At 44.5% G+C, this 18,105-nt stretch overlaps 1 protein-coding gene across 3 annotated transcripts in view; it reads left to right on the top strand.

Annotated features, from left to right (window-relative positions):
* Nucleotides 1-18,105, top strand: part of BRAT1 (BRCA1 associated ATM activator 1) — a 437,354-nt gene that overhangs the window by 208,058 nt on the left and 211,191 nt on the right. For all 3 annotated transcript variants that reach the window (XM_069647597.1, XM_069647599.1, XM_069647598.1), the window contains one exon: nt 12,532-12,718. In XM_069647597.1, the coding sequence (XP_069503698.1) occupies nt 12,532-12,718 (187 nt within the window). The remainder of the gene's footprint in view (nt 1-12,531; nt 12,719-18,105) is intronic.

Raw genomic sequence — 18,105 nt, 5'->3', positions numbered from 1 at the left:
ATCACACTATTACTCCACAATAATCAGCCAGTGGTCACTTTATCACGGGAGAGAGGCCTATAGCTAACAATACAATTTGACTAGCAGACCTTGCAGTTTGAAAAAGGGCTCAGCTAGATTTGAGAGACCTGCACAGTGGAAGAGCGGCCCACAGCCAATAATACAATTTGACTACCAGACAATGCAGTTTGAAATGGGGCTCAGCTAGACCTGAGATATCTGTACAGTGGGGGAGAGGCCCACGCCCGACAGAGCAAATGGGTACAGTACTAAACAAAGCTAGACTTGAGATACCTGTATAGTGGGAGAAAGGCCTACGCCTAACAGAACAATTGAGGGGAGTCTTAAGCACAGCTAGGTTTGAGATACAGCTGGACAAATGACTGCAATGCTAAACACAGCTAGATTTGAGAGTCCTGTATAGTGGGAGAAAGGCCTACGCCTAGTAGAACAATTGAATGGAGTCCTAAGCAAAGCTAGGTTTAAGACACAGTAAGACAGATGACTGCAATGCTAAACACAACTAGATTTGAGAGTGGGTGAGCGGCCCACGGCTAATAATGCAATTTCGCATATCGAGGCAGTGGAAATATTCACAGTGTTGTAGATAAGTTTGATAAGCGGTTAGGCTACTGGGGCAGAGTAATTGCTCTAGTCCCCACCTAGACCACTCCTACCGTATTGATCCTAGTTGTTGTTGGTTAACGGCTGGCCTCTTGCTTCCCCTGCTGACACCTGCAGACACGATATGGAGCTGCCTCTGTTGGAGCCGCCCTTTGCCTTGGGGCACTTAGCAGAAGGGGCTACCGGGCAGAGGGCTGCCATGGGAGGGTCAGTTATGAGCTAGATGGGGCACCAATCGGGGATGGAGGGTAACCTGGGAGGTGGGACCCATAGGAAGTAAGGAAGGGGAAGCGGGCTGGGGGAGTGAGGCTACTCAGAGCACTAACGGGCCTGGGGGCACCAATAGTCTGGTTCAAATTTAAAAATTAGAGGCCCAGAAAGGGTCTCCGGCGTACAACATTCACCAGGAATCATCCGGTGCGAAGTGGGGAGAGCGCTTGCAGCACGGGCCGGGAGGCTCAGCTTTTCAGGGAGTGACACCAATCGGAGCTGATGTTTTGCTCGAAAACACCAATCGGGGGCCAAGGGTGGCCTAGAAGGCGGGACCCGTAGGAAGCAAGGAAGGGCAAGCGGGCTGGGGGAGGGAGGATACTCGGTGCACTAACAGGCCTGGGGGCACCAATAGTCTGATTCAAATTAGAGGCCCAGAAAGGGTCTCCGACGTACAACACTCACCAGGAATCGGGACATTCAGGATGCTTACTTTCATGTGCCTATCCATCACAAGTACAGGAAGTATCTGAGGTTCTCCGTTGGTGGTTCTCATCATCAGTTTCGAGTTCTGCCATTCGGGCTGACCTCTGCCCTGAGGGTTTCCACCAAGCTTATGGTGGTGGTGGCAGCGAGTCTCAGGAGAGGGGGATGCACGTCTGCCCCTCCCTAGACGATTGGCTGATCAGGGCACGTTCACCCGAACAGGACCAGGAACATCACAGTATCACCTGCCACTCCCTACACAGACTGGGCTTCTCCCTCAATTACAAGAAGTCACACATGATACTGTCTCATAAACTCCAGTTCATTGGAGCGGTCCTGGGTGCATCCTTGGGAAAAGCCTCGCCACCCAAGGCGAGGGCTCAACACATTTTGCAGATGGTCAGAGTGGCCAGTGTCTTCCGTCCTTCGACATTTTTAGGTTGCTTGGCCTCATGGCATCCGGCATTTTTCTGGTGCCAGAGGCTCGCCTGAGAATGAGATCCCTCCAATGGGCTCTCAGGACTCAATGGTCCCAATTCTCAGGCAGATTGTCGGACCTTCTTCAGGTTCCGAGCAGAGTCGCACAGGACTTTCTGTTGTGGGCCTACGAGGACAACATTCTGAAGGGAGAATCCTTTTGGCAACCATCATGGCTGGAGATAACAGTAGTGATGGATGCCTCACTCATGGGGTGGGGGGCCAACGATCTAACAATCAGTGGTCATTGGTCGCCATTGGAGTCCAAACTAAAGATCAATCTTCTGGAGCAGAGGGCAATCAGACTAGCGCTGAAGGCCTTTCTGCCCCCTGTAGTAGAAAGAATGTCCTGATGACGGGGAATACAGTGGCCATGTATTACCTTAACAAGAGAGGAGGTGTAGGGTCACTACCACTGTGCAGAGAGGCAATGCAGCTCTGTTCTGGGCAATTCAAGAAGGAATCTCCCTATCAGCAGTTCACCTAGCTGGAGACGAGAACACAGCGGCGGACGCTCGGAGCAGGCAGAGCAGATTCTCCCACGAATGGGAACTAGCTCAGGATGTCCTTCAAGAGATCTTCAACCTTTGCGGAACCCCTCAAGTGGATCTGTTCGCAACCAGTGTCAGCCAGAAGTGCAAACTCTTTTGCTCCAGGGAATTCCCTCCAAGATGAGCTCTAGGGGACACGTTCATATTGGACTAGGAATTTCCACTCCTGTACGCGTTTCCTCCAGTCCCGTCATTCCTCACGTGATCAGGAGGTTGAGAAATTCTGGGAAATCCATGATCCTAATTGCCACGGATTGGGCCAGGAGGACGTAGTAACCGAACCTTCTGGACATGTCCATCTGCCCTCCAATATGTCTGCCACAAAGAGAGGACCTTCTCTCGCAAGAGGAGGGTCTGGGTTCTCCATCCAGAGGTCAAGACGCTCAGCCTTCACGCATGGTTTCTGAGAGGCTGAGGTACAAGGATTGGGACCTCCCGGGTGGCGTAATGGAGATTTTGCTTTCGGCCAGAAGGCCAGCAACAAAATCCTTATACCACTGCCATTGGAACAAGTTCTGCAGCTGGTTTAGGGAGAAAGATGTGGACCCTTTTCATTGCGATACACCTACGGTGGTATTGTTTGTACTACATTTGACAAATCTGGGGCTCCAGATTGGAGATTATCTAGCAGTGCTTTCCAAATTAATGTGCACCCCGGAAAAGGTATCTTACTTCAAAATACCCTTAACTGAATTTCTTAAAAGACTCACAAATGTGTTTCCTCCTACACCTTTCCAAATTCCAACTTGGGACCTTAATTTGGTTTAAACGTTTTGGATATGTGCTCCTTTCGAGCCACTCCATTCCTGCCCTTTAAGGTTGGTAACTTACAAAACTATTTTGTTAGTAGCAATAACATCAGCCTGTAGGGTGCGCGAGTTGCAGGCCTTACCCTGTACCCATCAGTTTACCACCTTTTACAAAGTCAAACCCTCTTTTCTACCTAAGATTGCATTGGATTACCATCTAGCACAGAAAATTGTGCTTCCGGCCTTCTATCCTCCACATTATCCTGGCAAGGAAGATAAAAGATTTCATAGACTTGATACAAGGAGAGCTGTGAGCTTTTATGTTCCAAGAAGGGCAAAGTTGAGACCACATAACCAACTTTTCATTGGCTATACAGGACACAAACTAGGTCAGTCAATTACCAAACAAGCCATATCCAGATGGATCAGGCTAGCTATTTCAGAGTGCTACAAACTAGCTGGGAAAGATCCCCCAGAAGGCTTAAGGGCTCATTCCACTAGGAGCATTGCAACTTCCTCTGCACTTCAGAGGGGAGTTCAGATAAAGGACATCTGCGAGGCAGCTACCTGGTCCACGATCCACACATTCACAAAAAATATTACTCTAACAATGAGGGAAGATTTGGAAAGTCAGTTATATGCTCCATCTTTGCAAAAATTAACTCTCAAATTTCTACTCCCTCCTCCAAAAGCACTTAATACTGCTTTGGGAGTCTATCATAACATGAGTGATACGTGGGAGGACACAATCCATTTGAAAAACAAGTTATTTACCTGTGGTAACGTTCTTTCGACTGGATGTTCCTCCCACGTATTCCTCATCACCCTCCTAACCTACCCCACTGTAGAATTTCCGAGCTTTGGACTTTATTTTAAGGTCTGATAAATTAAAGGCACTTATTGGCAGTAATTCTGCATATGGGTGGGGAAAAAAACAGAACTGAAGCCAATGGGTGCTGCGCATTGTATATGTGCTCAACAATGACGTCAGCCGAGATGGAGGCCCTCGAGGGACATCGGGCCGGCCGCCTCGATGCACATTGCGCTCTGCCGAGAAGATGATAAAATGGTTCTGAAGCAACTGAAGCTGGAAACAAAGATATCATAAGATGAGGAATGCATGGGAGGAACATCCAGTCGGAAGAATGTTACCAGTGATAAGTAAGGTATTCTTCTGATGAACGGTGTTCGAAAGGATCTAGACCATTGGCATGCTCAGCGCTTGTCCTGTTTCGGAAAATGGCCATTGTTAATGTTAAAGGTTTTTATACCGTGCACCAGTGCCACTTGTGTGGTCTCCAGGCACTCAGGTGGATCTGAAATGCAAGGCGGGATGGTGGGTGGTTAGTGGGGTTGTGCAGGAGAAGAGCAAGAGAGCTGTGATGTGATGTTGGCCACTTCCGTTTGGAAACACTGTTCACGGAGTATAAATGTGATTTACGGAAGTTGGCCACTGTGTGCTTTTGTGCAAGGATATGTGTGGTTTGTTTTGTTGTTGTTGTGCAGATTGTGGTGCTGTAGAGGTCTGGTTGTGCTAAGTCCAGAGTTTGAGAGGTGTATGCGGAGGATGAGTTTATTAGTATTGTTTGCTGGTGACTCCTGGTAATCCATCTATGTGTACCACAACTCCCACCCCTCAAATTCACCCAGGTGTACCACATCCCCCACTCTAGGGCTCCATTCAACTACTCCCCACCTCTCTGAGAAACCACCTGCGTGCACCACTCACCCATCCCCAGAATAATTTCAAGTGAATCATACCCCCTCAACCCCTTGAAGAATCTATCCAAGGGCATCACACCTCCCACCCCCGAAGTTCAACCAGTTTCGCTTCAACTCCTCCTCCCCCCTGAAATCCATCCAAGTGCGTCATACCTCACACCCCAGGAGTCAGTCTGTGTGTCACAACTTTCCCTGAAAAAATCCATCTGAGTACATCACATTTTTACCCCCCAAAGCCACCCAAGTGCGTCAGATTTCCTAGCCCTGACATCCATCCAATTGCATCACAATTCTCACTCCTCAAATCTGTTTAAGTGCGTAGCATTTCCTACCCATGAAATTCATCTAACTGCGTCACCTGTGGCAGTCGTGATCTTTGTCTCCCTTCTAGTTGCCCTTTCTGGGTTTGCTTTGATTGTCACATCAGTGGTCTTGATTCCTAACTTTCTCCGGCATTTGTTATCTTGCTTTTTATTGGGACAGGCCCTATATTGGGACAGGCCCTATATCTAGGCTAAGCAGGAGAATGCTGACCCACCCAGTTTTTTCTTTGTGTATTGTTTGGGTTCTAGACGGATTCCAAGGTTTTTTTACAGCTGCAGCTGGTGTCGGTGGATTTCTCAGTTCTATGGGCCATGGGATCCGCTGATTGTTTCCTCGGTTTTCAAATGTAAACAGGATTTCAGTTTTGAGTTTGTTGCTGTGCATCCATTGGTGGAACTCCATGAGACACTCTATTAGGGGTGCTTTCTCTTCTTGTATGTCGCTGTATTTGAAGATGATTAGTGCGTTATCTGCGTAGTTGTAGCATGTTAGTCTGTGTTTTTGGGGAGGTTGAATAGCGGTGTCATGTAAATGTTGAAGAGTAGTAGATAATGATGAGCCTTGGGGTACTCCGCAGGTGGTGTCCTGTGGTGCATACATGTAAGGTCTTAACCAAACTGTTTCTGTTCTTTCCGAGAAGAAAGATTTGATCCATAGCAGCACTGGCAGTGAGCCCTATTTCTTCCAGTCTTTTTGTTAGGATGTTGTGCTTGACTGTATCAAAGGCATCTGAGGGATCCAGTAATATCAGTGCGGATTTGGTGTTGGAGTCTGCGTTCATCTTTAAATCATTTCATATTGAGACTGGTGCTGTCTCCGTTCCTCTCAAGGATCTGAAACCTACTTGTGCCTGGTCCAGTAGATGGTTATTTTCAACGTGCTCCAGAAGTTGTTCATAGATGTAGGTTTCTAATAGTTTTGCCGGGTATGGGATGTTTGAGATTGTTCTGCAGTTTGAGAGGTCTTCCACATCGCCCATTGTGTCCTTGAGCAGAGGTTTAATGTAGGCCGGTTTGAATGCTCTTGGTACTCTCCCTGTTGTAAGTGATTGATTGAAGAGGCTTAGGTAGTATTCCGATGGTGTGTCCTGTGCAAGGATGGATTTATAGATGTCTGGGAGGCAATGGTCCATGGGGTATCTGCCTTGTTACTCTCTTTAACCAGGCTTCGTAGTTTTTCTCTTGACATCTGCTGGAAGCAGCAAATTTTGTTTTGTAGTCCAGGGGCTGGTGTATGTTGGGTCGATCGGTCTGCTTTGTATGACTTATTATATGTTGGTGATATTGTATTTGAAGTGATCTGCAAGGTTGTCGCATAGTTTTTGGGAGGGTACTGGTGAGTTGTTACATCTCATTTATGATGTTGAATAACTTTGTGTGTTGGTGACTTTTCTTATCCGGTCGTAGTAGTGCTTCCTTTTTGCTTTGAGAATTTCGGATTTGTATGATCAAATTAACAGAAACTTCAGGGTGAGAGGTCACAGAGTTCCGACATTATAGCAAATATGACAGTCACTTCTTACTGCATCATTTTTCACAAACTGTATTTAATGACATCTGGATAAAGTTGGTGGGGATAGAGCACCCAGAGGTGTTTTAGAGAAAACAATACATATAGGTATGATCCAGTAAGACTGGCTGGATCCCAATGCAATAACAACAACAGATAACTGCCACTATTGGTTGATCATTTCAATTGTGCAGTCACAAGAATAAACATAAACCCACATCAATGGACATATATACAAAAGAGCACATTAACAATGCTTTAGATGTGCACTGTTCAAATGGTGATATCATCGACACAATGGTGTTTCGGCCTCGAGGAGCTGTTTAGTGCAGCTTTTTGGGCAGGCCTTCATCAGGACGTGTGATGGAATGAAAGGTCCCGGGGTCTCTATCAAAAACTCATCCAGTGTAAGGGTAAGTAAGAAAATCCATCAAAAGTTTGGAACATTATTGCTATGGAAAAGCTTACCGCTAATATGCAAAACTCTCTCCTGACATTTACCGCTGTCTTGGCTCCATTTTTGAAGTATGTGCGAAAGGACCTTAACTCTTTGACGTGCCCAATGCGATTGAGTGCCCTTAACCTGGTTGAACTGTTCTAGACCATGTTACCCGATCTCCTATGGTTCGTTCGCATCCTCGTAAACTAGTTGACTCTGTTATGATACCCGAGTGTGCGCACAGTGGGGAAGGGTGGAGAGGGTGAGGGGGCATAGGGAACAATGTTTTATCAAGCTATGTTGAGTTGTATTTTTAATGCCGGAAGATCCAGATAAAACATTTATAAAATCATAACTTTAAAAATAAAAAAAATGAGGAATTTATGGGAGGACAAACATCCATTAGAAGAACAAATTACTTACCCCTTGTAAGGTTCTTTCTATTGGATGTTCCACTGATTCCTCTTCTCCCAGTGTTAGGGAGAATTCTCATTTCTGTGCTAATTTCCTTCAACCTTAGAGATCCCCATCTCTTTTGCTGGACATTAGGACTTTTTAATTTTAACCCTGGAATGAGTGAGCCTTTTCCTTACTCTTTATGTGTTTTGATAGGATTTGGATTATGTGTTTCCTTTGTTTTTGGAGTCTGATAAACTCCATAGGCATCCATGGGCATCTACTTTTTTTATGGTGTCACACAGCACATTCAGTGCAGTGTCACAGAGAAATACCTTGGATTGTATTAAATGTTTAAATACCTTTTCTTGTGTGAATTAATGTTCACAATAATAGTAAAGTGAAATTGACTATACTTACCGTTTCTCTTTGTAGGTCCAGCACACACCATCTTATGTGGATTGCTGGGGGTTACTTAGTAGCCCCTTATCCTACATACTCATGTTAAAAATGTTTAATTTTCCTACCATTGTGCTTTTCTACTGCAGGTTGAATCCTCGGCTGCGGCATAGCACCCATGGGTGACCAGTTTGTCAAAATGGCACCGGTCTTCTTTTTTCACCATTTTTCAGTTGTGGGATCTTTCTTGGGTTTTACACTACGTGCCAAGCCAGGTTTGAGCCCTTTGTTAGTTTTGCCTTTGGCAGGCTTCAGTACTGAAACCTGCCTCTGGCTCCAGTGTGTCTGGAAGAGCAGGAAGTGAGGGAGGTGCCTGAAACTCCCCTGTCCTTCGTCTCCAGAGAAACCTGAATGCACCCAGTACCAATTGGCTGGCTGGCTGTTTCATAGCCAGGACAGCCAACCTGCTGTTTGAGTGACAGCTAGGCTGTGTATGAATGGGAGAAACTTGCTTAAAAGGCGAGGGTTTTGGGACTAGAGGCAGAGTCGACCACTGGGAAGAACAACCCGACGAAGAAACCATGACTGAAGCTTGTTGCATCCTCCTGGACCTTTGAATTGCCTCGTGAAGCCCTGCTGCTGTGCTGAACCTCCCTTTTCTAATCGACAAGAGAAGCTCCGGAAAGGACGACTTCTTCCCTTGGGTTAGTGGGACCAACTAACCCTGAGACGAACTCCACTGGACCATCTTCCCCGTCTGGCTGTACTTCTTTGTTGCTGCTGGAACCGAGTGCTAGGGGTCGAGAAATCCGTAGTCGAGTGCAACGTCTGTGATCTCCCTGGGACCCTCAAGAAGCAGGACAACCAGAGCTCTAGTCCTCTCACCAGAGTGGAGGACTCAAGGAGTGAAGGATGCCCTACCGGTGTCCAAGATCCGCAGTGGTGCTGTTTATCGAGCGCTGAAACTGCGAAGTGTCACTGATCCGAAAAGAGGCCGTAGCTGCTGCTGACCTCCGAATTGCTGCAGCAGGAGACCCCAGACGTCCTCCCTTCTCCCTTATGTCCCCCCCGACCGAGGCCCAGGAACCCAGGATCTGCATTGCTACAACCAGACAGAAGCCAGCTGGACCACGCTTCTTCTAACCAAAGGTACTGTTCTGACTTGGGGTACTTACCGCAGTGTCTGTAGCTTACTCTTCTCAGTTGATGCCCACACCTAGATAGAATTGTGAACATTAGCCTGCGTCGTATCTAGATAAGATTGTGAATGTTAGCATGACCACACCTAGATAGAATTGTGAACATTAGCCTGCGTTGCATCTAGATAAGATTGTGAATGTTAGCATGCCCACACCTAGATAAAATTGTGAACATTAACCTGCGTCACATCTAGATAGGATTTTGAATGTCAGCATGCCCGCACTTAGGTGAAACTTGAATGTTGGCATGCACACACCCGGATGGAATTGTGAACATTAGCCTGCGTCGCATCTAGATAGGATTTTGAATGGTAGCATGCACGCACTTAGGTAAAACTTGAATGTTAGCATGCCCACACTTATATAGAATTGTGAACATTAGCCTGCGTTGCATCTAGATAAGATTGTGAATGTTAGCATGCCCACACCTAGATAAAATTGTGAACATTAACCTGCGTCGCATCTAGATAGAATTTTGAATGTCAGCATGCCCGCACTTAGGTAAAACTTGAATGTTAGCATGCCCACACTTATATAGAATTGTGAACATTAGCCTGCGTCGCATCTAGATAGGATTTTGAATGGTAGCATGCACGCACTTAGGTGAAACTTGAATGTTAGCATGCCCACACTTAGATAGAATTGCGAACATTAGCCTGCGTAGCACCTAGATAAGATTTGAATCTTAGCATGCCCACACCTAGATAGAATTGTGAACATTAGCCAGCGTGGCATCTAGATAGGACTGTGAATGTTAGCATGCCCACACCTAGATAGAATTGTGAACATTAGCCTGCGTTGCATCTGGATAGGATTTGAATGTTAGCATGCCCGCACCTAGATAGAATTGTGAACATTAGCCTGCGTTGCATCTAGATAAGATTGTGAATGTTAGCATGCCCACACCTAGATAGAATTGTGAACATTAACCTGCGTCACATCTAGATAGGATTTTGAATGTCAGCATGCCCGCACTTAGGTGAAACTTGAATGTTAGCATGCACACACACAGATGGAATTGTGAACATTAGCCTGCGTCGCATCTAGATAGAATTTTGAATGTCAGCATGCCCGCACTTAGGTGAAACTTGAATGTTAGCATGCCCACACTTAGATAGAATTGTGAACATTAGCCTGCGTTGCATCTAGATAGGATTTAAATGTTAGCATGCCCGCACCTAGATAGAATTGTGAACATTAGCCTGCGTCGCATCTAGATAAGATTTGAATGTTAGCATGCCCACACCTAGATAGAATTGGGAACATTAGCCTGCGTCGCATATAGATAGGATTTTGAATGGTAGCATGCACGCACTTAGGTGAAACTTGAATGTTAGCATGCCCACACTTAGATAGAATTGTGAACATTAGCCTGCGTAGCATCTAGATAAGATTTGAATCTTAGCATGCCCACACCTAGATAGAATTGTGAACATTAGCCTGCGTCGCATCTAGATAGGATTTTGAATGGTAGCATGCACGCACTTGGGTGAAACTTGAATGTTAGCATGCCCACACTTAGATAGAATTGTGAACATTAGCCTGCGTAGCATCTAGATAAGATTTGAATCTTAGCATGCCCACACCTAGATAGAATTGTGAACATTAGCCTGCGTCGCATCTAGATAAGATTGTGAATGTTAGCATGCCCACACCTAGATAGAATTGTGAACATTAACCTGCGTCGCATCTAGATAGGATTTTGAATGTCAGCATGCCCGCACTTAGGCGAAACTTGAATGTTAGCATGCCCACACTTAGATAGAATTGTGAACATTAGCCTGCGTAGCATCTAGATAAGATTTGAATGTTAGCATGCCCACACCTAGATAGAATTGTGAACATTAGCCTGCGTCGCATCTAGATAGGATTTTGAATGGTAGCATGCACGCACTTAGGTGAAACTTGAATGTTAGCATGCCCACACTTAGATAGAATTCTAAACATTAGCCTGCGTCGCATCTAGACAGGATTGTGAAGGTCAGCAAGTGCTACACCTAGACAAAACTGTGAATGTTAGCATGTTAAATGTCTGGTAACCCACTAACCAATATAAGCTCAAACTCTCTGCATACTTATCTCACTCAATAAACTCACACAACCATCTCTCACACAACAAGCCACACTCACTTCACAACACTGCAACAACACATAAACTGCACCAACAGCACACGCGGACTGACACCGATCCAATACTCGCACCAAAGCTTAGCACCCGGTGTATACCGAGTTGAAGCTGCCAACAGAACACCACTCCTCTCACTATACTATCCCTCTTCACCTTACTAACCCATCCCACCTTATCGTTTACAGATCCGCCAGAGCGCCTGGGGACCAGCTCCGTTGGTGACGGTGCGCGATAAAAATACCTTTAACATTTAACATGTATTTACTGAGAGACCCATGCAGAAAATACCATTGATGCTAAGACATGGAACTATACCACACTGGGGAGGCTAGTCTATTTGCTACACTGATGCTGAGTTTCCCTTCTAGGTCTGTCTCACACTATAAAACCAAATGAATAAATCAGATGCAATGAATATTATGAGTACATATGGAATGATAAATAAATGACTGCGGAGGCACACATATGGAGACACATAGCAACACAAACCATATAAAAAAGAGACACGCAAACCCGCATAGCAACGCACATAATGCATGTGCAAGATACAGAATAGAAAATCCCTTAAAGCAAAACTGTCAAGGGAAAGACTGGCACAGCACACAGGCGCAAAACATATGTAAGGTATAACAATGCTAGTACACACTTTTATAGTGTTGTGTGTGCTTCAAGGGGAGAGTCTTGTGTTAAAGTTTTTAAATGTACCATGCTTCACTTCATGAGAGCTACAATAGTGCTGCAATTCCCTGCCTCTGCATATCTATTTTATAGTTGACATTTATTTTTGCTCGCCTAAAAATGCCATTGGCAATGGAAAACATGTTTTATTCAAAGAACCATCCAACCTTTGAAAATACAGAGTAAAATATTCAACACTTCTAAGTTGTATCTGTAGCCCCGATTGCTCCAAGTGATTTGTCTTTAATGAGATCTAAAGATTATTTTCAAAATGATGTGTTGACATCCTTGATTCAAAGCAATAATGCGTTACCCTGTTTATGTCTACACTGCCTTCCTCAAAGAGTTGACAACAACTACTGCAACTAGGTGAGCCAAAGTAAGCTTAAGGAACCGGTTTGCCTGGGTTAATGAAGGCAACCTCACACTGTAACCCACTTTGGGAGTATCCGCCCTAACATCTACAAGCCCCTGCATGTAAAGAGCTCCTGGCTATATCGCCAGAAAAGGCGCTGAAGATGATCCTGGTTATGTGACTTGACAGTGACATTTTTGGAGATTGCATTTTGTCAAATCCATTGAACTAGACATGCTGACTTTTCTTATGTCCCTGGCACTCTTTTTCTTTTCTTTTTTTCAGCCTTCTCTTCCAGAAGAGTGGCCACATGTACCCTTGTTAAATGCAGTGATGGCAATATTGCAGTTTTGTATTGGTGCGGACTCTATATCCTCTCCGGCAGGAGCAAATATCAGCCGGCTTTTGATTGGCAGCCTCCGTGTACAAGGACTAGCTGTAGATGCACTCGGCTCTTTCTCTTGCTCAAAGAGTAAGTGAATATTTAAATTCCTAATTCTTACACATAATTCAGTTCATGGTTTCAGAGAAAGGGGGACGACTGGTACATTAGACCTTTGATCCTTTCCCATAAATTAGCTATTTCAAGTGCTTAAATAGCATTTATATTTAACATAATGTCTCTAAGCTGTCATTGCTTAAAGGCAAGTTAAGCAAGACTTCCTGCATGTACAATCTATTTCAGACAGTCTTTGGTGTATTGTGAAAGATGAGAGTGAAGTGATGTGAGTATTTTGCTTTTGAGTAGAATGTCTTAGAAATGTCTTGTCAGAGAAGTCATTTTTTTCAAGCATTAAACTTGCTGACATTTAGCTGCTTTGAGTTTTTTTGCAGCAGACACTGAAACCTCTCCTTTTATTGCTTTGTGTTGTCTCCCTGGGGATGTTTTGTTAATGGCTAATTGGCCATAGTGACTCCTTCTCATTTCATGACAACCCTCATCCCTGTGATGCAAAGACTTCTGTAGAAATCCAGAAGCATCTTTGGCAGTACTTTTCATCTTGATGACTGATTGTTCTAATCAGTTTGGAACTTTGCTAGTCGCACATGGAGATTAAATATACAGCTAGTACACATCTCAAATGGCTGAGTTCTTACAATTATCCTCCAATCAAGACTATGAGTCTTTATTGTGTTTTGCCTTGCAAGTCTTACTTCTTAGCCAGTTGGACAAAAGGCACTATGCAGACAAATCTAATTCTTCATCCAGTGAGGCCATTATCAAATGTTATCTTGTCTGCGACATGCACTTACTACTAAGTGTGTGAGTATAATACTCAATGAGGTGAAAACATTGTTTTGATTCACTCTAGCATAGACTATTTTAGCTCCACCCTTTTCTAGGGTCCTAATTCCTTTGCTCTTTACAACCTCTCTGCTCCTCATCTGGTCCTGACATCCCTTGAAGCCATACCATATGCTTGTTCCTTCTCCCCCATAGGTTTAACCCCTTCGAATCGGGGTCAGAACCCTCACCCTGCTTTCACCTAAGCGTTACCTATCAGCCCTTCCTGCTCTTGCTAGCTATCACCTTGTTAGGCCTGGGTTTTTTCTCCTGCTGCCCATCCACCTCCTGATGTCTTCCTCGTATAACCTTGTTATGCTTCCTCTTACCATCTGATTTGTTCCTAGCTCTGCCTGTTAACGTCTCCTTCCTTCTGCCAGACATCTCCCTGCTCCCGCCTTCCTAGAGTCTCCCTGCTTTTGCTTCACATTATTTCCTTTTTCCTACCTTCTGACGTGTCTTCTCCCCCTCTTTCTCCAAACTCCTCCTCTCTTCCTTCTCTTTCTCCAATCTTCTTCCACAGCCTCCTTCATGAATCGCTAACCTGCTCAAATTCCTGCCAGCCCAAACGCCCATACTTCTGATGTAAATATGCCTCACAAGGAAATGCTGATATCCAAACATAATTGTTTAAGCAAACTTGTTCTAATCATACAGAGTGCCTTGCCTCCTTCCTTTCTGACTGCCTGGTCAACCGTCACCAGTGGAATCCCCAGACCCTCTCACTCTAGATGACACATGACCTTTCCACTGAACCCCATATGTTCAAAGTGTCATCCACTCCTACGAAGGCAGGCCAAGATGGCCACATTACCCCACACCTTTCCTCCTTATGAGTGACATGAGCCTCCCCCAGAAGGTTCCGATACTAACACCACCTTACTCTTCTTCCATACCTGCCCTTTTCCAACTTCATACTGTGTTTTCTCGTTTTCTCAACCTTTTCAGTAGGGTAGTATAGGAAACTACCTTTGGGTACCACTGCTGGCTTCCTCACCCTCACAATGCCACCTTCATTCAGCTCTCTGGTCTGCCCTTTTCCATATGACTGCGCATTGGCATTTCTCCTCACAATCTTCTGTCCTTCGTTCAGATGAGGAGAAACCCTGGAATTGCAGGTACAGGGGTCACTTTTTATATCAGGAGCTGGTTGCATTTCTCACAAGACGGTTCCAGATAACGTCTTTAAGAAGATCCCTGAATGAAGAAAAGATGCAGACTTCTGCAGTGCAGAGCCTTCTGGACACCTGAAGGGATTGCGGAGAGATTGTTTAAGCAGAAGTCCCCACGGTCAGGCAGCGACAGGCGACTCTACAGCGGCAAGCACAGAAGCAGCCCCAGCACAGCTTCCCTTGTCCTGAGATGGCTGAAAATGAGGACTGGTGACTTATGGAATAAGCTGAAGATCTTGCAAGTCCCAATGCTCTACTCGGATAGACGATAGCTGCAGCGAGGTAGCCCAAAAGGGAACTGGTCATCCACCAGTTGGTCCAGGGACACTTCCAATGCACGGATCCTCGAGCAGGGGTGAAGACTGGCTGTTCCCACTGGTCCAAGGGTCAAAGCACCAATAAGGGTCTTCTGCGATCAGGGAGAGAAGCAGGGCCTCAGCGGGCCAATGGCTGGAGCTGATGCTGGTCAGATGCAGGGGTCGTCCTTGGATAATCAGCAGGCTGCTCTTCAGAAGATTTGGTTCCAACAATGATCTGTCAATTAGCTGCAAGAGCCCTTCATTTATCCAAGATTCATGCTGGGAGCTATCCCAGGTCCACCAGTTGTAAGGATCTGCAACATTCAAACAGTGCAAGTTTGTCCAATCCTGTACAACCACTAGTCATCACATCCGTCCAGCAACAGACTTTCAGGCACCAGAGGATCTGGTCTGGGGTCAGATAGTCCTCTGGCTCTGAGGCACAATGCTCACTTGCCTTCAAAGTCTGCAGCTTTCACCAAAAAGGAGGTTACCATACATGGCATTTCCTGATGTGGGAAAGCAGGAAGAAGGACAAAGGACAAGATGGCCGAGGACAAGCGAAAATCTCATGGCACAGCTATTTTAGGGTACTAGCCACTTTTAACAGCCATATGCGGTAAATGCAAAATATCACAAAAACATTAAAAATCACACAACTGCCACCAGCTTGTCTTAAGCACATTATCAAAGTAACCAAAAAGCCATTCAGTAAAAGGTTATAAGGGTACAAGTTATCCTAACTGCACTACTACACTTCATTACAAGTTGATGTGTGCAACTGTAAAAATAAAAACATTCCAAAAGAAAGACAGTGTCTCAGTAGTGACAGTCTTGGAGACTAGTCAGTCTCCCCTTAAGAATTAACAAAACAGGCAAGTAAAGTAAATCAGAAGGCTTTAATGACCTCCAAAAATCAGGACCGGGTTGACAAATGGGCAAAAAAACTGGGGATTACATATGAATCTATGGTGGATGCAAAAAATATCTTTCCCAACATAGGGGGATCAAGCACTTTATACCCATATGCCTTTGGTCAGTGGTTCAAGGCCAAATGTGACACCAATTCTGTCAGTTTTTCAAGACACTGCTCCTCGACCACGAGTCCGGATTGATCAATGGATGTTACAACTTCAGGGATACAACTTAAAGCATTTCTTTCTGCCAAGGGGCTGATAACCTAGCAAGGATCATGTCCCATCATCTAAGATTGCACCTTTCCCCAAGAACTGCAGGAGGCCCAATAACAGATGCACATGTTTGCAAGGTGAAGGAAATGGCACTTTTCATGGCACAACACTGCATGAATTTTGTAAAGAGAACGAAAAAGATGAGTACAGTCAAATCATTTTGAGTGCCCTTAGAGTTAGGTAAGTGAAAAAACACTGTTCTGTTAAAATCATAACCTCAATCTGGAAGACAAAGCTGTCATCATGGCCATGACAACCATTCACAAAGCTGTGTCAAGCTCACAGGAAGGACTAATGAGCAGAGGAAGTATTCATGCCCACCCGCCTGACTGCAAGTGATCAATTATTAATACACAGTGGTCAGCAACGCGTTGTCAAGTTTGAAGCCTGGCTGTAAAAAGTGTAGTTCCTTGGAGCTGACCAATTAATCGAGGGAATTATCAACACTTCCATCCCATTTTTTTAAATTGTTTTTACAATATAGTCTAAAGACTTTTTATGCAAATATTTAATATATAAAACATCAACTACATATCGAAAATAGAACTATAAAAAAGAATGCTACATATCAAAACATGTATACCAAGTATTCCTAGATGAAAAGAGAAGATAACAAACTAGTTCGTCCATAAAACATTAATCTAGTAACTGCATGATAATACACCAACATTTAAAGAGATAATAAATCAAACTAATGTCATTGTGCAATATGAAAAGATCCCATTATAATTTCCTTGGGTCCAAATCCCCCTGCCACATTACCATATGCAAGCAAATGGTTCATACCAATATATTCGAGACGTTCACATTCCATAGATAGAGGCTTAGTTTTTTCCACAGCATTAGTGCCACAACGGCTACATGTTCTTAAAGCTCTGCTGATTTTGAACCTAGCTCCAATAACTTCTAGGAACTTTTCTATGTTGAATTTAATTCACAAATGGTCTCGAAGTATAGTGTTATTAGGAAACTTCAGCAAGTACTGTGGGACCATTTTCTGTTGAGACAATTAATAAAATCTCCACTGATTTACAAACCATTTCTACCAAAGTGTTCATTATTATATTTATAGAACCCTCTTTTAATCAGAGTTTTGAAGTTAGTAACTTAATGCTAGTCCAATAAATGGGAACACACAGACACCAACTGCTTGCCTCTTACTTGCAGGTCAGTGGTGGATCTCTAAGTTTAAATATTTTCAACGGATGCCTATTGGCAGTTTTCACAATTATTGTCTCGGGAGCAAAGTGAATGCACTTCCAATAAAGGTTAATGCGGCACATAGTCAAGATGGAATTCAAACTACACATGCTTAATTCAGCGTATAACTATTCTATAGTGAGGCTACGAAGAAGTCTGGTCAGACATTTAAGACCGTAGCTTTCCAATGCTTTAACCTTCATCATGTGTTTAAACGCCCAAACTTCAGCTCCATAGGCCAAGAAGGAATAGATTTAGCCTGATAGACCCTGATGAGAGCCTCAATGGAATAACCCCTATGTTTTAATTCAAAAGTTTGAAGTGCTCCCAGCTACCTGTTGATCATCATTTGAGTGTTTGCCAACTGAGCCTTCCAGTTTACTTTTTATGTTCAATTACGATTTCTACAGGTTTCTGGTTCAGATTCCAGGTGTAGGAGTTCCGCAATCACCTTCTACCAGGATCAAAAACCATGATCTTAGTTTTAAGAGTGTTAATTTTTAAACCATTTAATTCAGCGTAGGAACATAAGTTGCAACTGCAGACTCTTAGGAGTGCAACCTAGTAATAGCCATTTCAACAGCTCAGTTGTCCTCAAATGTTGACCAGGACTTGGGGTGCTGACATGGCTAGTGCCCCTTAGCTGCGCTGTGTTGGCTGGTTTCGGGCTCTGTGGTCCTTTCCTGGTGTTACAACGCATCCTCCCGTCTCTT

This window comes from Ambystoma mexicanum, chromosome 2q, assembly GCF_040938575.1.
Source record: "Ambystoma mexicanum isolate Mex_15411 chromosome 2q, UKY_AmexF1_1, whole genome shotgun sequence".
In the NCBI taxonomy this organism is placed as follows: Eukaryota; Metazoa; Chordata; class Amphibia; order Caudata; family Ambystomatidae; genus Ambystoma; species Ambystoma mexicanum.
The sequence above is the reverse complement of the archived record's forward strand: the minus strand, read 5'-3'. Positions and strand labels throughout refer to the sequence as shown.